This window comes from Thunnus thynnus, chromosome 15 (genome assembly GCF_963924715.1).
Source record: "Thunnus thynnus chromosome 15, fThuThy2.1, whole genome shotgun sequence".
In the NCBI taxonomy this organism is placed as follows: Eukaryota; Metazoa; Chordata; class Actinopteri; order Scombriformes; family Scombridae; genus Thunnus; species Thunnus thynnus.
The window spans coordinates 4,340,180-4,362,488 of NC_089531.1; the positions used below are offsets into that span (position 1 = coordinate 4,340,180).

Here is a 22,309-nt window from a genome sequence, read left to right on the forward strand (position 1 = left end):
AAATTAAGATGTGAATAATTTATCACAGCATTTACTGTTTTGCCATCCCATTTGTAGTAATACACAGCATGCAGAGTGTGCCTGGCAGTCAGGTTTCTGGATTCAGTTCATTAGAGAGCTCAGAGTTATTGTCAAGACCTGAAAGTACAAACACACTGTGAAAGTTTGGTCACATTATGTTTCCGTTTTATTTTCCCGCATTCAGAATACTGGCAGATACAGAAAAAGTATGTGATGTCATGTTTATGATGCAGGTAATAAATATCAATCAGGGCGATCACAGACTGTAAACAGCGGGTGAGAGTGACGCTACAGTTTGTTAGTGATAGTCTGGTTCTTAAAAACGGTGATGAAACACACTAGAATAATAACATAATAACTTTTCTATTTCCAAACAGTGCAACAGTGTTTCATTTGACCAACTGAGCACATCTGCCTGGTCAAGTTTAACAAAGGTGAACTCTGATATGTGAATCTGACAGGCTCCTCTATTTATTAAAGAATAAGCAAAAAAAACAAAAAGCAGTGAAAAAAAAAGTGAAACAGCAGTGTATCAGATTTTGACAATCATTTATGTAATCAACAATGTTTGCATGCTGAGAAACCAAACAGAGACATTGTGCCAATATAAAATAATAGACAGTATTGAGAAAATTTGGAAAGATAAGATGATCAAAATTATTAAACCCATTTCAAAATATGGATTACAAGCTTACATTATAAACGTATAAAAGTACAAATATCTCTCTATATAAGGTAAGGAATCTGTCTGTCTGTCTGTCTGTATGTATGGGTTTGTGGGTTTGTCCTTCGCATATCTTGAGAACTGTTCATCCAATCTACTTCATACCTGGCAGGTGGATTGCTGGGGAAACGAGGAAGTGCAATGTCGATGTGTGAAGTTGTTTGGATGAGCGGTTCTCGAGAAATATATAAAAATACCTCATAAATTACGTTGATAATGGTGATATGCTTCTTCTTCTGCCTGTGGAGTCAATGAGCAGAAATATGGACAGCGCGACACTGCCATTGTAATCCACACTGTGGTCAGAGGTGGGATTCCATACATAGTGTTGCTATGTGACTTGAAAACGTTTAAGAGACTTAAGCTCTACTATTGAAATGTGTAACTGTGAATGAAACTTGGCATGTACTTTCAAGACTTAGTGCTGGATGTCTCAGGTACGTTCAGAAATATGTAAAAATACCTCATAAACAACGTTGCTTCTGCGTCCTCTTCTGCACATGGATTCAACAGGCAGAAATACTGACAGTCTCCCATTGCAAGTCACATTGTGGTCAGGGATGGAATTACATCTGTAGTGATAAGAACTACCATAGAGAATGAATTGAAAAAGTTTAGAGAGTTAAGCTCTATTCCTGATCCTCACACACAAGAACTTTGTATGTATGTTCAAAACATAGTGCAGGATGTCTCAGGCAGGTTTTGAAAAGGCACTACAGTTCATCCAATCAACTTCAGCTCAACTCAAAATTGTAGACTCCAGATATTCTGCATGTGAGGTGTTTAGGGAGCATCGGTAAATTGTAGCATCTACTGATAGTCAGGCACATTTTGAACGGGCACTGCAATATTAAAATATAAATGTATATATTCAGGCAGACAATGACACTATGTGAAAACTTCAGTCTCCATGATATAATGAGACATAAAACACAATGTCAAAAACACACATTTGATTGATTGATTGATTTAGATCTAAAATATCATATTTTGGAATATATTGGTAACCAGACTTAATTTATCTACTATGCTTTCAATGTACTATCATCCTCATCAGATTTTTTTCCCAGCTAGAATGTGACACAGAGGTTTAACACTGAATTAGGAAACAATTTGTATTTTGTGTACACAACTGGGCAGCTTTGGTTAACTGGAAGTGTGAATAATCGGTCTTTAATTTTTTTCATCCTACATGAAATCTCTCACTGTACTCTGGCTTCTGGATTCGGTTGCTCAGAGAGCTCAGTGCTGTTGTCAGAAGCTGAAAGGTCAGAAACACACTGTTAGTTCATTTAACCTGCACTGAACTGCCTTTTATATTGGGTATGCTCAGTGTCTGACATCTCATCCAGAACCAAGTGAAACGCTGCATCTGTCAGAATCAATGACCTGGCTCATCAACTTGAATGTGACATTTGCAACCTGCAGCATCTAACCCCATGAACTTCACACTAAACAGCAGCACAATAACATAATCTGTCTTTCATACATGATATCATGTGAAAAGACTGAGTCTAAAGCAACATTTCCCTGACATTAATTCAACATCCTCACCAGTTTTCATCAAACTCAGAGACAAGTGTTTTAAATCATTTGTGTAAATTCAGCATGACCCATAGTCAGAATGGTCATAATTATGAAAATAAGACCCAGGTTGAAAAATACCAGAATTTTCTTTAAATTGTTACTGGTGATGTCCAGAGGATATAATTAATGTTTCAATTTACTTAACTTTATTTTCCAGTAACACACCTTAGTATTAGTGCATGACAGATCAGATAAAACATAGAAAAAACAAGTACTTATGAGATGGAGGGCATTTGGCTGAAATAAGAACAAAACTCAAATAATATAATTTTACACAGTTATAAATGCCAGTATATCAACTCTCCTACATACATTAAATAAATATTATGATAAATGTAATATTTTGCTCTTCTATCCTTTGCCTATTACATTTCTCTATCATCATTAAACTAGTCTCACTGTTGATAGCTTCAGATTAATTAATAATTAATTAATTAATTCTTGTTTTACATTTATAATCTGGTTAACTCAAAGTCAAGCTAAGCACACAAAACATTTAATAAGAACATCTCTCAGTTTAGGTCTCTCACCTCTTTTCTTTTTGTAAAACATGAATCCAGCAGCAGCTATAAGGATGACAGCAAGAGCAACCACTGCAGCAATGATGGGGATGGTCATATCTGTAAGTATCTCTGTTAAGCAAAAAACAAACAAAAAATGACTAGAAGCAGGTAAAAACTGATGTACATCTATCCATCTATTTAATAAGACTAGACAGGCCATAATTATATTAATAAAATGGACAAAGAAACAAATGAATACATTTATTCACTGACAATGAAATAGATAAAGAAACTATGCTTTAGGATAAGAGCAGCTACAAACAAGTTAACAAACAAACCGTCAACAAACTAGAACCTGAAGTAAGGACAGAAAAGCTAAACTAACAACAAAATCACTCGTTTGCAGACTTCAACTTCAACTTTGACACACAAATTTGTGACCAATTGACAGCACTGACTTTTGAGAGAACAGAGAGCGGGAAAATCCAAGATGAGGAAGCTATCCTCATTGTATAACTGCCCCAAAAAAGATGGTTTGCAGTCAGTTGTGAGACAGGAGTTTATGGTGCAAAACTCTGCAATTCATTTATCATCAGAAGTATCTAGCTGACTTGCTAACTGGCAGTTTAGGCTATTTGTCCAATCCAGCACCAAAAAGGAGACAAAAACAAGCATGAACTGAAGGAATACTAAAGTAAACTAAATTTGTCTTTTTTGTCTCACATGTGTAACATTTGATTCCAGTCTCACCCCGGTTGGTCCTGATCACAGCTTTGTCCAATTTGGTGATGATGTCGTCCTTTAGACCAGAGAGATGAAACACACATTCGTACTTCTTCCAGTCATCAGGTGACACTGATGAAAGGTTCAGGTCAACACTCAACTGGAAGGATCCATCATGGTTGGGGAGGATCTCTCCACGTTCCTCATGAAGCTCCTCTCCATCTTTCCTCCAGAACATATCAGCTCTGTAAGGGTAGAAACCTGTAGTGAAGCAGCTGACTGTAGAGGAGAGAGTCTTCTGGAGGAGAAACACTGAGGGAAGCTCTGGAGAGTGAGAGAGAGAGCAAGACAGACAGATAATGGTAGAGAGAAAGACAGAAACCGAACATCACAGACAGACACATTATAGTTCATTATATGCAATAATTCTCTATATGTTGGTTCATTTTGATTTTAATGTTACTGCACATCATCAACAGAAATATAAATATCATTGTGTCCATAAAACTACATCATATCATGTGATTCTACCTCTTCTCAGCATAGAGCTCTTCCCATAGTCCAGACTCATCTTCAGCCACTGAGGGCAAATATTGGTGAGGATGCTCTCCATGTTGTTTGATCCAGTGTTGAAAGCATCCCACATGCGTTCAATAATGACAGCTTGTGGTTTGTAAGCGTTCCATGTCAGTGTCTTCAGGTCAAATGATGAGAAGTCTTCTCCATTATAACCAACCTGAACAAAACCAGTAGTCTCTTCAGTCTCATCATCCCATTCACAGCCAGCCATAAGCTGTAAAATGTGGACACCTGAGAGAGAGACAGAGACACAGACTGCAGTAAACCAGAGTGAGATCTCAGCACAGTCAGCTATCATCAGTTGATATCACATCTTCACCACAGAGACACACTGATCCACACACACCAAAACAGAAGATCTACACCTTCTGCTGTTATTGGCTGGATGGAAACAACTCACAGCCAATCATCATCTGGACAGTGTGGATGACTCAGAGAGAGGCAGAGACTGCTGGGAAACAGAGTCCATTTCCTGTCTTTACCACAGAGACACACTGTCTCCACTGAGACCAACACACACTTTATCTACACTGTTGAAGGTGGTGTGACTTCATGTGAGCTGCAGGAACACACACACACACACACACACACACACACACACACACACACCAAAGGTGGAGTCCTGACCAACACACATGGATTAAACCTGATCCTGGACTGAAGATTAAATTCACTGAAACCCTGCAGCCAGTGGATCAGTCCAACAACATCCTCTTCCTGTGAGAAACTACAGACTAGACTGTCCTGAAGCTGCTCCAGAAGATTCCACTGAGGGAGGGTTTTATTCAGGATTAGTCACTAGACTCCACCTGCTCAGCCAGGACATTGTGTCCTTTTCTGCATGTGTTACTACACACGGATATTAAAATTGCTAAGCTTAGTTTAATAATATGCAGCCATGGTTTTTGAAGAATATTTAAATTAAGTCAAGGGATATTGGGGCTTTGTACAAAGATGAATTGTTCAGTATGTTCTGTTAGTGGGAGAAACAAACATAATTTTGGGTTAAACTGAGAACAAATCCTAACAAAGTTCTTTTGTGCAACAATTTAAACACATAAACTAACTTGGTGGTAAAGGTATAAGAGCCATAATATACTCCATGGTTTCCTGATACAGAAAACACTGGTCATGGCATTTTTTACCTCCACTTTTATCTTCTTGTTTTGTGCATTATTGCTTACATAATATCTGTTATTTACCATGATGGAAACACTGCATTGAGCTTGTATATGAGTTTTCTGGTGTGTATGTGCACATGCAAAAACTAACTTTGAATGTCTGTGCATTTATTTATAGATAGATTTGTGTGTAGATACCCCTCTAGATGTTGAGAAGATATTCATGTCTGTATATTATGTTATGTTGTACATGTTAAATGTATATAATATTAATAGTATAATATCATATTTCTTGCCCTTCAGTTGGGGTGGTGGGGATGGTTTTGGAGATGCTGTGAGAGAAATTATCTGTATTGTCATTATGATGTATAGAGTTGCTTAACATGTATTCACCTAGTGTATTCAAGTGAACTGTTGTTCATGAAGATGCACAAATAAATTAAGATACAGTTACTTAAACACACAAAAAAAACATTAAAGAAGTAAAAAATTAAAAAGAAAATATGTACCTCCAGCTTGGTCAAAGTGCTGATTCAATTCAACAATGGTAGCTGTTAGAATCATATGGAGAGACACACAGGTCCAAGTGTAAATCACCAACAGCTGAGAATGATCTTTGATGAATTTTTTCGCCCAGTCTGGTTTGGGTTCTGCTTTCGTGATGTTGCTGTCACAGTAACCCAACTGAACTTCATCAACCATTGCAACAGCCACAAACTCTGGGAAGGTTTGGAGTCCAGATGATCCAGTCAGTAAATATGTCAAGGAGTGTTTCACTGTAGGACAAACAAAGTTTTAAATAACAGTTTTTCATTAATGTTTCATATATGATTCTATGAGCACAACAGACTTTACATTTCTGTTCAATCCAAAGAATTTAGTTTTTAAACCTTTATTTATACATTAATAAATACATATTTAGCGTAGATTGATTTAGCATAAATGCTCTTTAACAGCAATGTTTGTTTTAAACACACACAAATGCAACAGAAAAACAATCAGAATCAGGCTTCGTTAGAGCAGTTCCTGGCAGATATGGGCAGGATTTTGTGGATGGTTCTGAAGTATGTTGATGGCATACAAGATTATTCCCAGTGACTGGCAATTTAACTGTTAAAGAATACAGTTTCACTTTGGTACTCAGTGTGTTTCTGTAAAAATCAGTTTATGAACATTATGCATTTATATCTTAAAATAGAAATATAAATGCTGAAATAGAAGTTACACAACTGTTTAAAAAAGATTATTACATTACCTGAAGATACAACACGGCAAAAGAGAAGCAACAACAGAATCCCCTTCATCTTGCTTTGAGACAGACGTTAGAATGAACTCTGTGGTGGAGGAAAGACTGTCAAGTGTGTACCGTCAAATGGAGTGACCAATAGAAATGATAAATAGCTGTGCATCATGTGTTACCAGGAGTAAATTTGGTGTGTTTTACCAGAAGTTTAATAGCATGTAGTAACATGAGTAAAATTGATTAGTAAATGTTAATTAAGGTGACACATGGTGGAAACACAAATTGTGACACAATTAAGAAAGGTTAACATCAGCTCAAAGAAAATGCTCTTTAAAGGACAGAGTGCATCAGCAGGCAAAGCAAGACACACAAGTGTATCTATAATATACAGTATAGCACAATTTATACAATGAAGCAGTTTCATAGTGCCTCTGTTTTTGCTCTCTACCAACTACCAGGGAAATATCTGGCTTGTTAGCTGCTAAATGCTCCACTATGTTTACCAGCTAGTCTACAGCTAACTGTGTCTGTCTGTTGTTTGGTGCTGAGCAGGTAGTGTACAGTGGCTTTTTAGAGCTTTGGCTCTGAAAACAGCTGCCTGCTGCAGCCAAAAACAATGTTATGAGAGTGCTGAGAGTGAACCAAAACAATAAAGTTTTAGCCAGACAGCTAAACAATGAGCTGAAACTCTCTAGAAAGTTCCATAAAGCCAAGGGGAGTTTCAGGGTCGCTGATAATTCTCTGTAGGTTCATCACTACCAGCCACGGCTCTGCCATTACACACAGACATTTGATACAATGTTATTTTAAAAAAATATTAATTATAGGCACTCATGTCTGAGGGGCAAAGTTGCATCTAAATTACTCAAACACACATTAAGAGCTTTGACCCTTCACTGATGTTATTCTCTTTGCCCCTGTGGTATTTTATAATTGAGGTGAATGTTCTGTGAATATTATATTATTATACATTATAACATATCATATATATATATGTATGTATGTATATGTATGCATGTGTGTGTGTGTGTGTGTGTGTGTGTGTGTATATATATATATATATATATATATATATATATATATATATATATATATATATATATATATATATATATATATATATATATATATATATATATATATATATATATATATATATATATATATATATATTAGGGATGTGCAGAAAGCCCAGTATTTTTATCTGTATTTGTTGAGGCAGCAAAATTATTTGTATTTCTATTTGTATTTGAATGAAAGTGGAAAGAGGCTTAAAAATCCTGTTTATGTTGTTATTGCGCTTTTAATTTTAGAAAATTAAAGTGTTGCAGTAAGTGTTCATAAATAAACTACCTTATGAAGGAGGTCCCCACACTGGGTCTTGAACTGGAGTCTCCCAGATCATAGACGACTGTGCTGACTACTGAGTTAAAACTTTACTCATCACCTCATTGCACACAGACCTCTAACTAACAAATATTTTTAAAAATATTTGCATGAAACAAATATTCGTTAAAAAAAACAACATTATTTGTGCTTTGCTGAATAATGTATTTGTATGTATGTATATATATATATATATATATATATATATATATACACACACACTCACACACACACACACACACACACATATACATATAACTCCCTTAAAACTCCATGCATACCATATTATTGTGTAATTAACACAATACACATGTATAATATTATATTACTGTTTTTCATCCATGACAAGTCTTCCATAGCTGTACACTTGAGAGAGGTAAGTTTGCCCGTTATGAGATACTACAGTGCTGGACCATCATGCCTGCTATGAGCTAATTTTCAAAAGTATAGACCCATTTCTCAACTTGTTTTTATTCAAATTCATACAATGAAGTCGAAGACATAAACATAATAAATCCCTGGGGTGTGGGTGAAGCTTGCCTGCCAAACTCACATGTATAAAAAATGTTTGTCACAACAAAGGGCAAAAGCATTTGATTTTTATGAACTTTATCCATATATGTATATACTGATTCATACGAAGAAGTTGCACCATAAGTTATGGGAAATTAAAGTCCAAACCCCCAATCGTTACTCCTTTGTTCCTCACTGTCTTATTATGACATCTTGTCTATATTTAACTATCAGTAACAACTGATAAGTATTTTATATGCACGGATTCATACGAGGAAGTTACACCAGAAGATCCGAAATTAAATGACGGGAAGTTATACAAAATTAAACGCAGGCTGTATTATAATGTGTTACCAAATATGAACATGAATGCTGAAACAAAAGTTACACAACTGTTTAAATAAGATTATTCCATTACCTGGAGATACAACATGGCAAAAGAGAAGCAACAACATGATCCCCTTCATCTTGCTTTGATAGCGACATTAAAAAACGAGGAAAGAGGAAAAACTGTCACTAATACGTACAGGCATATGGAATGACCAATAGAAATTAGAAATAGCTGTGCATCATGTGCAACCAGGCGGAGTAAATTCAATATTTGACTGGCTAATCAGATTCAACAGGAAAATGTAGGATTTGTGTGTGTGTGTGTGTGTGTGTGTGTGTGTGTGTTTAACTTATTTGAAGTTAAAGTGCCAAAATAAAAAACTGTAACAACTCAGCTCAAAAAAATGCTATTTAAAAGACCAGTATGCAAAGCAAGGTAAGACAAGAGTGTAAATGGCACAATTCATACAATGAGTCAGTTTCAAATTGCTTTATTGAAAAGGAGTTAAATACAAAAACCTGTGAATGACTCCTTACATGTGAACAAGGGCTTAAAACTATAAATTTGACACCATGGAAGCTACACAGCTAATACATGTGTGATTACGTCTGTCATCTTTGGTTTGCTGTATATTCATCTGTCTGTCTGCTCTGCGCTACACAGGTGGAGACAAATGGAGACACCTGGTGCCGGTATAAAGCCTGGCCACAGATAGCAGCTTGTCTCTCCTCTGACTGTTTGTTTCTGCTGCTGTTAGCAGCTTTTCACTTCTCCCTTCAGGCACCTGTTTTGGTTTGGTTTAGTTATGCCGCTTTAGTTATTTATTTTGCTTTCATGCACCTTTCAACACACACATACACCCTCACCACCCATGCATCACATACAATACTTATCCCACTTATTTCCTTGAATTTGGTTTATTTTGTTAAAATAAATACCTTTTGTTTAACTTTGACATGGTTTTTGTTATGGCCACTTGAGCCAGGTTACAACACATGCATACAGTAGACATGGTCAAATGATCATGATGTGACATAGATGCACAAACAACCACTCTAGATCCATTTAGATATTCAACCTGGACAATAATTTCTGTTGCAGGGCCTCATCCTACTGCATTAGTATTGTTTTGTGGATTCATGTTTTACATGTTGTAACCCCACAAGAGAACCTAAAGCTTGTGTTCACTGGCTCAGAGGTAGAGGGGGTCATCCGCTAATGGGAAGATCGGCATTTCAATCGGCTCCTCCAGTCAGCATGTTGAAGTGTGCTTGGGCAAGATGCTGCTTGCTCCCAAAGGCTGTGTCATCGGAGTGTGTGTGAATGATTAGATACTCCTCCTGATGAGCAGGTTGGCACCTTGCATGGCAGCCTCTGCCATCAATGTATGATGTGTATGTGATTGGGTGAATGTTGGCATGTGTTGTAAAGTGCTTTGAGTAGTCAGAAGACTAAAAAAGTGCTATTTAAATGCAGTCCATTTACCATTGTACTTTTTATTTTTGTTTTCATTTCAGTCTCTCACCTTTTCACGGTAACAAACAACTTACTTGCCTAGGTAAGGCAAGCATGTATATGGCACAATTCATACAATTAGGCAGTTTCAAAGTGCTTTATTGAGAAAGAATTATATCCAAAAACCTGTGAATGACTCCTTACATGTGAACAAGGGCTTGAGAATTCAAATTAAAGTTTTACCCGTTCCTGCCTGCTAAAGGTTTGTCTGTGCTTGTCTGCTGCTAAAGTCCAAAACACACCATGTCATGTAACACACAGAATTTGGCACGTCAGACATGATGCAATTCCTCACCTGAAGAGCTAATAATGTGTCCAGCTGCAGCTTGCCAAAGAATTATTATATTTAATATTACCTGTACAATCTGTGGGTCTGGAGATTATAAGCACTGGGGTTTTCTACCTCAGTGAGTTTCTCCTTTTACACTGTGAAAGCTAAAACATGCAATACAGTAGACATGGTCAAGATAGTGATTATGATGTGACACAGATACACAAAAAACCCAATTTAGATCCATTTGGATATTTAACCTGGGCACTAAGTTCAGTTGAAAGGCCTCACCCTAAACAGTCCTAAACAGCAACTGCTTTGCCAACTACTGTTTAACAAATATAAAAGCACAAATAAACAGATTGCAGGATAACACAGTTTGTAATGCATTAAAATGTCCTGTGTTATAATTGGCAGTGGGTCGACATCCAGGCTTCCAGGCTCACTGAGTGAGAAAGAAAAAAGAATGAAAACTGAGCACAGAGTGAGAGAAAGAGAAGTGAAACAACTGAATGGCAGAAATAAACATTTTGCAGAAGTAGGAAACCCAACTTCCCTTTATGAAGTGATATCAAGTTCTTCAGAAGAGTGCTAACGAGGATTCACTGTGAGTTTGCTTCTTAAGAATTACTCTCCCCAGCTGGCCTCTGTTCCCCTCTCAGCGTTAATCACAAAGAAGTATCTGAAAACAACATGTAACAAATCACCTACTTTGTTGTTTTAGTATAGCTTGGCAACAAACTATAGTATATTTGCAGCAACCGAGCTACAGCTTAGAAACACACTTGGGTTGAGCTAAGACAACCAATATGACTACTCTGTCTTTTGGGGCTCAGCAGCAAACATATTTTAATCAACTTTGCTACATATTTGCACATAATAAACTTCAATTGTTATGTGATTTAGAAAGATAATATTAAAAATATGAATTTTCTGGCAAGGTGCAGCTGGACACAATATTAGCTCTTTAGGTGAGGAATTGCATCATGCCCGATGTGTTTTGGACTTTGGCAGCAGACAAGCACAGACAAAGAGCTTTACTGGAAGCAGGCAGGAAAAATGGAACATTAAAAAATTTTTAAATTCACTTTGAGTTTGAATTCTTAAGCCCTCGTTCACGTGTAATGAATCATTCACAGGTTTTTTGTAAATAATTCCTTCTTAGTAAAGCACTTTGAAACTTCCTTATTGTATAAATTGTGCTATACTGTATATTATAGATACACTTGTGTGTCTTGCTTTGCCTGCTGGTGCACTCTGTCCTTTAAAGAGCATTTTCTTTGAACTGCTGTTACACTTTCTTAATTGTGTCACTATTTATGTTTCCACCATGTGTCACTTTAATTAACATTTAATAATCAATTTTATTCTGTACTTTAAACAGCTACTCATATTACTACATGCTATTAAACTTCTGGCAAAACACACTGAATTTACTCCTGGTAACACATGATGCACAGCTATTTATAATTTCTATTGGTCATTACATCTGACGGTACACACTGTTGACAGTCTTTCCTCCAACACAGAGTTTATTCTAACATCTGTCTCAAAGCAAGATGAAGGGGATTTTGTTGTTGTTTCTCTTTTGCCATGTTGTATCTTCAGATAACGTGATAATGTTTTTAAACAGTTGTGTAACTTATATTTTAGCATTCATATTTCTATTTTAAAATATAAATGCATAATTTTCATAAACTGTACATTTACTGCAGAGCTTAACATACCTCAGATTTTAATGTCTATTCACTGCCAATTCTTTTTTTAACAGTTTTTATTGTGCTTTTAACAATTGAAACTTATAAACACAACTCTCAACATGAAAGGACATACAAAATATACAATTTAAAATTAGACATTTATAATAAACAATACGTATATATATATATATATATATATATATATATATATATATATATATATATATATATATATATATATATATATATATATATATATATATATATATATATATATATATATATATATATATATATATATGTATATATGTACACACACACACTTTATATGCTTTATATAGGGAGATATTTGTACTTTTATACGTTTGTAATGTAAGCTTGTAATCCATATTTTGAAATGGGTTTAATAATTTTGATCATCTTATCTTTCCAAATTTTCTCAATACTGTCTATTATTTTACATTGGCGCAATGTCTCTGTTTGGTTTCTCAACATGCAAACATTGTTGATTACATAAATGATGGTCAAAATCTGATACACTGCTGTTTCACTCCTTTTGTGCTGTTTTTTTTTTCTGCTTTTGCTTTTCAATAATAGAGGCCTTGCCTAGCAGATTCACATGTCAGAGTTCACCTTTGTTAAACTTTACCAGGCAGATGTGCTCAGTTGGTCAAATGAAACACTGTTGCACTGTGTTTGGAAATAAAAAAGTTATTATGTTATTATCCTAGTGTGTTTCATCACCGTTTTTAGTACCAGACTATCACTAACAAACTGTAGCATTGCTCTCACCTGCTGTCTACAGTCTGTGATTGCTCTGACTGATATTTATTACCTGCATCAGAAACATGACATCACATACTTTTTCAGGGCTGAATGCAGGAAAATGAAACGGAAACCTGACCAGACACACTTTGCATGTTGTGAATTACTTCAAATGGGTTGGCAAAACAGTAAATGCTGTGATGAACTATTCCTATCTTCAGTTATAACAACACCTTAAATTATAAAAAAGAGACCCAGTTGTTTCCTGACTCACTTTTCAATGTTAAGCTTTAAATAAATCTTAGCTAAAAGTTGATATCCTACTAAAAAGTAGCTTTTTCCCTTTCAGAAACTGTTACACCAAGGGATGATTAAGCATTTACTTTGTGATAAAACTGTGACACTTCTATAAAATAATGAAGACATATGATTAAAGAAATGATGGTACTTTAAAAGCATAGTAGATAGATGAAGTTCAAATCTTTTGAAATAATCAATATTTTAAAACTCAACAGAATATTTTCAGTATATTGTATTTTGTTATCTGGTCATTTTATTTGCTGAGGTGAAACTGCAATTTCCACCACTCCAGTAAATTAGGGCTTTAAAAAATCCTTTCTCGTGTTCAAATCACTGAAAAGATACATTTGATGGCAATGTTCTGGTTACACTGCATAATTGGTAGGTTTAAAAATGGTTTAAAAGAGTGTAAAAGGTGTATATTTCTGTGTATTTTGCTGGAATCACAAACAAAACTCAGCATATTAAAACTTCTGTGTTTGGTAGCCTAATATTTTTTATTTCATTTTAGAATCATTGTTATAAAGTAAAACCACTCAAAAATGTGTGGGACATCTTTCTGCAATGTAGCAGTAGCAGTAGCAGACAGAGGAAAAGTTTTAAAGGTAGATAGCAACAAGACGATTGGAAGTCTGACAAAGTCTGAGTGAAGCAAGCATGAATAAAGTGTAATAAAGCTTCAGCAGTCAAATTTGGGAGTTTATTTCATTACACACAAACATACAGAATTCAGAAAATCACCAATGCAGCTCTACCTCAACTTCACACCCACACTTATTTATACCAAAAGTGGACGTGACATCCTGCCTTTGTTTTTGGCACTTTCGTGAGGAAAATGATCACTTGGACTTTGACCAATGGGTGTAGATGTCTCTACACCATTTGGACATTTCTTAATTTCTGCTGTGTGTGTGTGGTGTATTTTGCGCCCCTCCTTTCCTCTTCCTGTTTGGCTGGTGGCCTAATGCTTTTTGGATGAGTCAGTGACTGGCATAGGTCAAGCTGATCCGGTAAAAGTTTTGTTTTCCCAGAGATTGTAACCAGAACTTTTGAAAACAACTCCTTTAAAGGAGATTGATTGGTATTGTGCAACCCTTAATGTTTTGTGTATTACTTAGTACGATTACACACGTTCACCATATTTTCACCTCTACAATGAAGCTACAGAGAATTATCAGCGACTCTGAAACTCCCCTTGGGTTTATGGAGAGTTTCAGCTCATTGTTTAGCTGTCCGGCTGCAACTTTACTGTTTTGGTTCACTCTCAGTGCTTTCATAGTGTTGTTTCCGGCCACAGCAGGTAGCTGTTTTCAGAGACAAAGCTCTAAAAAGCCACTGTACACTACCTGTTCAGCACCAAACGACTAACAGACAGCTGTAGACTAGCTGGTGAACATAGTGGAGCATTTACCAACTAAAGAGGCAGATATTTCCCTCAGGAGTTGGTAGAGAGCAAAAACAGAGATAAAAGAGAGTGAATATTGGACTTACATTCACCAGGTGGACAGAAACACGACTCCACATGAATGATAATGTTGCTCCGTAACTGCTGGGTGTGGAAATAAGCAACTGTTTGCTAACAAATTCAACATATCAATTTTAAAGGTGACAATATGTCAGTGTTGTGTTCATTACTTGCTTCTGCTGAAAACAAGTGGCCAAAAAATCAGTTAATTCAGGTTCAAACATTCCTGAAAACACATTTACTTCTTCTCCCCAAGACTTTGTGAATATGCAAATATTTGTCATTGATTACCTGCTGGACATAAGACATATCCACTTGTGTAAGTTGCATATTGAACCATGTTTGGTTTCAAAGTAGTTGTGATGTCAAAAATCATGCTCGTAAGTACACGGCTTAAACTCAGATTTAATGTCTGCACAGACATCATTCTGCACAGTGAAGCTCAAACATCCAACTGAAGGAACAAAAAGGACAACACATTTTTTACTGGAGGGGATATTGACATATAATAACTTGTAACAGACATGCAAACGTGTTAAATTGTTGTAAATCAATATTTGTTTCAACAACTAATAGTTGACTTGCTAGGCATTCACTATGATTTACTGTCTCTCTCTCAGGTGTCCATGTTGTCCAGCAGATAGCTGGATGTGAATGGGATGATGAGACTGGAGAGATTAATGGTTATCAACAGTACAGTTATAATGGAGAACACTTCATATCTTTGGACCTGAAGACTCTGACATGGATTGCTCCAAAATCACAAGCAGTCACCACTAAACACGAGTGGGACAAAGATGAATCTAGAAATGAGTTCTGGAAAAACTTTGTCACAGAGCGTTGCCCTGAGAAACTCAAGAAGTATCTGAACTTTTGGAAAAGCTCTCAGCAGAGAACAGGTAGATTCATATTAACTGTTGTTTCATGGACAATTTTCATGCCTCTTCTGTTTTTATAGTGCAGTGAATATGAACCAACATGGAATCTTTTATTCTCTCTTTATCTCACTTCTCTATACAATGTACACACATGCACACGCTCAGTGGCACATTACAAGGAACTGTTCTCCTTAGACTGAAAACATGATTGCTGTTATCAGTCATTGGAGCTGTTTCTAAACAAACTGTAGTACCCAAACACTTCGTAAGGAAGGAACATGTCACCCAGTGCAGCGATGAGCCTCACTGATGTGTTTTAATAGTTTTTGGACAACAACAGAGGTCCACAGCACAGAGGAATAAGATATGTCAGGCTTTGGATACAGACAATACTTGTCAGTAGGATTAGTTAATTTTTGGTTTGGCTCTGCACATGAGATTTGTTGACAATAAGAAAAATATAGAAAATTGCCAGGCTTATCCTTTAGACATCGGGACAATGATTATTTGTAATAATTTATAATAATTATTATAATAACAACTATAATAATTTTTTGAAAGGCTAACTAAGTATTGTATTTCACTAAATATATGGTTCGACTCTCTCTCTCTCTCCAGAGTTTCCCTCAGTGTCTCTCCTCCAGAAGACTCCCTCCTCTCCAGTCAGCTGCCACGCTACAGGTTTCTACCCTCACAGAGCCGAGATGTTATGGAGGAAAGATGGAGAGGAGCTTCATGAGGACGTGGAACATGGAGAGATCCTCCCCAACCACGACGGATCATTTCAGATGAGTGTTTGTTGTCTAACAAAAGTTGATTAAAAAAAGCTTAATTTTATCCTCAGGACACTGCCAGGAGCAACTTAGAAACACAACAGTTAGCTGATCTGAATCTAGTACGTTTTCTTATATTTGGCAGAAACACTGGAAGCAATGACTTGATTGAAATGTCCAGTTTACCTCAGACAGATGGATAAAATGACAACTATCAAAGCGCATTTACAATTTGAAGAGTTTTTTCTTTGAAATGCTGGTGTTTAGCTTGGCAGCCTGGTCCTACTGCTAAATAATAATTAATAATTTATTTTAGTGTCCAAACATAGTTTATAGTTCCCGCCATCAGAATTACTGCCCATACACATCTTAACAGAGTATACGTACCTACAATACATAAAAGATAGTAGCAGTTCAGTATACGATAAGTGGACTAACAGTGTGTTTCTGACCTCACAGCTCCTGACAACAGCTCTGAAGTCTCCATGAAACTGAAACCTGAAGCCTGAATGAAATAAACACACCATCCTGCATATGTGGTAGTTAAGAATTTGAAAATAATTAGATTTTTCAGAAACATGATTTTATTTCTTTTCAGAGTTATGCAATTATATGTCTTATATATTCTATTTCCTTAATACATAATTTTATTGTTATTTGGTTATTTTGCTAAGGTTATTACTGTGGAGAATATCCAGCCAGAATGTAAACCGTACAAATAGGTAATGTGTGTTCTTTTTCTGGGTTGATTGTGCGTCGATCTATTGGTAATGCCTCATGACTCCAGTAGGGGGAATCGCGCTCTCTGCCTCACTCAATACAAACGAATGAAAACGAGAGAAGTGTGCGGGTTTCTTCATCCCTCTTCCCTCACTATTTTCCCTGTTTTAAGGGCACAACATTTGGAGGCACCGCTGGGATGTTTGGCTGGAGGACCATCCCTAACCTGTAAGAGAAATCCTCTTGTCGATCATCCCCCCAAACTACCCAGGCACCAGAAAGGAGCTCAGCAAAGCAGCAGAGGTGGTTTTCAGACCAATATTGGTGGTTTGTGTCCTGAAGTGAGCAACGTGACCACTAGGGAGCAGCGAAAACCAATTAAGCTTGATAAACCCTCATTTGACTGTTTATGCCAACTCCTCTGATAAAATGGAATCTGAATTAGAGAAACTGCAGCTGGAGATTAAAGGAGCACTGTATAAACTGACTGTAGAGCAGCTGATTAAAGTATGTGATGCACTTCAAATCTCAGGACCAGGGAAAGAGCATGTGACTGGAAAGACACGCAGTCAGTTAGTCTCACATGTCATAAGGTACCTTGAACAGGAAGAGTTGGCCAACCTAGAGGATGAAGGTATGTCTGAACTCCTTAACGCTCAGGACATCATAGACAAAATAAAAATGGACAAAGAACATAGTGCAAATGAACTTCTAAATCAAATTGAGGAACAGGAGAGCCTCCAGAAGGAGGTAGAGGTATTAAGGCTGTCATTACGTGAAAAAGAGAGTGCAATGCATGATCTGATGAAAAATAGCATGAACCTACCTTTGAGTTCTAGCATCCCAGTGAAGAACATGGCTTCAGCACTGCCAAATGGCTCTATGTGGCGCAAAGAATTTAAGATATCAGGCCAAATAGGGGAGCCCGGACAAAAAGATAGGCTCACCTTTTCCAGTCTGGCTAGGCAAATTGAAAATGGGCTCAGCAAAGGCTACCCAGACTCAGAGATCACTGATGCTGTAATCCGTGCCATCACACCAGGCCTGCAGTTAAGGACTTACCTTGAAGGAAAAGAAAACCTCACGTTGCCTGCTCTTAGGAGAATCCTCAGGTCCCATTACCAGGAAAGAAGTGCCACAGAGTTATATAAACAACTCACCTCTGAGGTCCAGAGTAGTAAAGAAACACCCCAAAATTTCCTGATAAGAGCAATGGACCTGAGACAGAAAATTCTGTTTGCTTCTCAGGAAGTTGAATCAAGTCTCAAATACGACCCGGCACTAGTCCAGAGTCTTTTCATGCATACTGTCCTGACTGGTCTGCAGAATGATAATATTAAAAGTGACCTGCAGCCTTACCTCCTGCAAACGAATACATCAGATGAGCTACTGCTGGAGAAGGTGAACATCGCATGTGCCAATGAAAAGGAGAGACAGGACAAAAAGAAACATTCAGCCCCATCACGAGTGACTCATGTAAACACTGTCCAGCCCAGTGAATCCCCAGTGGAAAAGAAAAGTACCACCCAGCAAAGTACAGCCACTCTACCCCCGGACCTCCTCTCAGAAATGAAAGAAATGCGTTCTGACATGGCGCTGCTGAAAGATCTGAGAGCTGAAGTTTCCCAGATTAGAGAAACCATCCAAAAGTCAGCACCTGCAACCCCACAGCCCTCCTCCTTTAAGGCTGAACAAAACTGTATGCAGTTTTACCACCAGCAGCCACCAGCAACGGTGCAGGAGTACCGACCAGCGCTTGGACCTGGATATGTGAGGGAAACAGCACAGTTCCAGCAAAGATTTGCACCACAGCGATATTACCCAGCACCACGCCCCCGCCCTAGGTGTTTTGCTTGTATCCAGGCAGGTGAGGACTACTGTCAACACTGCTTTAGGTGCGGAAGTAGTGAGCATTTTCGTGCAGGATGTAAAGCGCAGAGACTGACAAAACCAGCTAGAGAGATCCCTTTAAACTAAGAGGGGTTGCTCCCACGGGACATGGGGCAACCTGCAGTACAGATAAGTCCCCCTGTTGTGCTAGCTGTGAAGAAGAGAAAGAAAGGAAGGAACTAAAATGTTGTTCTGTTTGTAAAACAACACTGTACTGTTCAAAAGAATGCCAAGAGACCCACTGGCAGGCTCACAAAAGACACTGTAAGCCATACATATGTTCAGGTATTAAGAAACAGGAAGTACAGTCATGTGAGAAGTCCAAGTGTAGAAAAATTAACGAACCAGTGAAAACACTCACTGTAAGGGAGTTGGTAGGAAAGAAATGTGTCATCAGATGTTTTCTGCACAAACAGAGAATTCAGGCACTTTGGGACACAGGTTCACAAAATTGTGCTATAGATGAGGTCTGGAAAGAGAGCCACTTACCTGATGCAAAACTAAGGGATGTAGCAGAGCTAATTGATCCACTTGACCCTTTGCACATTGAAGCAGCCAATGGAACAGAAATGCCATACATTGGGTGGCTTGAGGTAAGCTTTAAACTTACTGCTGATGATGAAGAGTTACTGATACCCATGCTAGTGCTAAAAGGTAATCAACCTTTTCGATTCGATTTCTGTGTGATAGATCACCTACATATCTCTCTGGATTGCTGATATGCCAAAATGAGCAGAAATAGCACACATTAACATTACAGAGTAATTAAAATGAGAAATCAGAAAGAAATTAGAAAGTGTTTAGATGTCATCCTTCCTCCAGAGTTTTAATGAATGAAATTTAAAATCTTCTACATTCAGTTAATGTTAGATAAAGTGAAATAATATTACATAATAGTGCTTAGTGCTTACCATTACTATTGTACTTTCAGGGCTCCACTCTCTAGCCCAATGGTTCCCAACCTAGCGGTCAGGCACCTCAAAAGGGTCACAAGATAAGATAAGATAAATCTAAGGAGTCGTGAGATGATTAATGGGAGAGGAGAAATGAAAAAATATTCTGATACACAATTTTGTATTTTTTTTTAACTTTTCTGTAATATTTGTTTTTTATGAGTTGTTGTACCTCTTTGTGTCTCATTTAAATTAATATATATGAAACCATTTAGGAGGGAAATCAATGTGCTGACAACTAATTCATTTCTGAAAACACAAAAACTACACGCTGCTTTTTTGGGGTCACAAGCCAAAAAGGTTGGGAACTACTGCTCTAGACTACTGACCATGAGTAATTATAATTACTTTGCCTGCACAAGATAATACTTTAAAGTTCAACATCTTTAAGTTGGAGCCACGTTTATTTAGTCTGTGAGAATATTCATCTTACTGTAACAGTTGACAAACATATGTTTGAAATAATGAGGACTTTATTAAAAAAACACACACACATAACACACACAGCTTCTTCACTACAAATGGAGATGTTCAAAACTGACACTTTTTTTAACTTTGCAGATAAATTTTGATTATATTGTTCCAGAAGGTTTATGAAATTGTGTTGCATTGCATTGAATAAGATTAATATCAGTGCAGATCCAGTTTATCAAACTAGTGTATCACTGCCAACTAACAACACACACAAAAACAATGTTTTATGAAGATTGTTTTTTTATGTAGTTATGCTTTATGTGTCACTATTATGGGGTTGTAGTTTTCTGCAGTTCTGCTGTAATCATATGTCTGTCTGTCTCTGTCAGTAAGTTTTTATCTTGATGCCTCTGTTTTTCCACTGAAAAGCCTTCAGTTTGTCTTCAGGTTGTCTGTGTTTGGTGTAGGTTGTCTGGTCAAGACATGTTCTCCATCTCACATTAGGTAATTTTGACATTTCTGTGGTGAATGTCTTTACGGTTTAAATTTAGGTAATATTTTACCTAAATCCATTTTCACAATTTATGTGTATTTCACATTCTGTAATATGAATGATTTCCCATCTCCACATCAAATAGGTGCCGAGTTACACTTTATATCATTAACCTGACTGTGGGGACTTTAAGAGGAAGTGTTGAAGTCCAAGACTGTCTGAGATGTTTGTTTCCTCTGATAGATGCAACAATTGCATTAAAAGTTTCTAAATGACATGAATGACACTTTCTGCCATCATCAGCACAACACTTATTTTAGGGAAATAAGACAATATTAATCTATATGTTAGCCTGTCCAGAAATTTTAACTGTGTCCTACTGTTGATGTGTTGTTGTATAGAAAATAAAGATTTTTTTTAAAAATTTATCTTATGATAATTTGCAAGTGCTTAAATCTTCAGTAACATATTGGAAAAGTTTAGACCTACAGTCTAAATAACACTTTAACTGTATTGGTCTGATCTTTCATGGAAACAGGCTGTTTGTAAGAATCTTGCTTTAACTGTTGAAAACTTTAAGTCAAGAAACCCTTCATAACCAAATCAAAATTTGTGTGCGTGTGTTTTTTATTGTAGTAGTGTAAACTTTTTCTTTTATCCTCACAAATTTGGTAACTGATAAAAAGTAAGCTCCTGCTTTACAGGTATCAGGAACAAGCTTCACTAGAGTGTTTCCCAAAACTTGGGACAAAACCTTTAAACCTACACATCTGAACATTTGAGGTAAACACAGGTATGATGTAACAGGGAGACCTCTTAAGCAGGTTTTCAGGGGAATTTTATTTATTAACTGAAGATAAATATAAACACTATTAGAACAAATGAGAACAAAAATTACACTAAAACATGTAGTAGCTCCTCTGGACAAAATGAAGTTCACCAAAAAATCGTGTTTTACATTCACAAGTGAAAAGATGATCGATTCACAATGCATAATTAATTATTAACTTGTAGATGATGTAAAGACAAACTTTATCTGAAGTGAACACATTTAGCCAAAAACAGATCACATAACTTTAAGAAGAGGTATACTGTCAGGTAGACAAATCAATTTTGCCATTTTTGCAATATAAAATAAAGTACATCCATCAGTACCACAGGTAAAACCCTCATTAATCCTCTAACACTACCAATCCAAGCATTAACAATAATGTTACAATGACATTAACATTTATCATCTGCATGACAAATACAGGACATGTAAAGATGACAAATGTATAAGATACAAATGTATAAGCTCTAAGAAGTGTTACTGCTTTAATATGTGAGTTTCAATGAAAGGAGGAGTATCTAAATATTCACAATTGTATTTATATTGTGTAAAACTGTGGAAACTTTTACAAGTTTATGTTTAAAAATAGTTACAGTTGTTACTTGGTGT

General features: G+C 36.6%; 2 protein-coding genes across 3 annotated transcripts; one reads left to right on the top strand and one right to left on the bottom strand.

The window, feature by feature from the left end:
• Positions 1-396: 396 nt before the first annotated feature.
• Positions 397-6,664, bottom strand: LOC137198248 (major histocompatibility complex class I-related gene protein-like). 2 transcript variants are annotated; one of them, XM_067611965.1, is made up of 6 exons: positions 6,514-6,664; positions 5,768-6,034; positions 4,090-4,368; positions 3,586-3,882; positions 2,863-2,964; positions 397-2,569 (listed from the first exon to the last, which is right to left on the bottom strand). In XM_067611965.1, the coding sequence occupies exons 1-6, from the start codon at positions 6,560-6,562 to the stop codon at positions 2,520-2,522; spliced, it is 1,044 nt and encodes a 347-aa protein (XP_067468066.1). In that variant the 5' UTR covers positions 6,563-6,664; the 3' UTR covers positions 397-2,519. The 2 variants fall into 2 exon arrangements, with proteins under 2 accessions (XP_067468066.1, XP_067468065.1); XM_067611964.1 differs by having other exon boundaries at positions 397-2,006; positions 6,514-6,657.
• An 8,350-nt stretch (positions 6,665-15,014) lies between these two features.
• LOC137198591 (major histocompatibility complex class I-related gene protein-like) lies at positions 15,015-17,350 on the top strand. The gene is made up of 4 exons (XM_067612440.1): positions 15,015-15,066; positions 15,368-15,646; positions 16,244-16,419; positions 17,291-17,350. Exons 1-4 carry the CDS (start codon positions 15,015-15,017, stop codon positions 17,348-17,350), a joined length of 567 nt encoding a protein of 188 aa, XP_067468541.1.
• Positions 17,351-22,309: the final 4,959 nt, after the last annotated feature.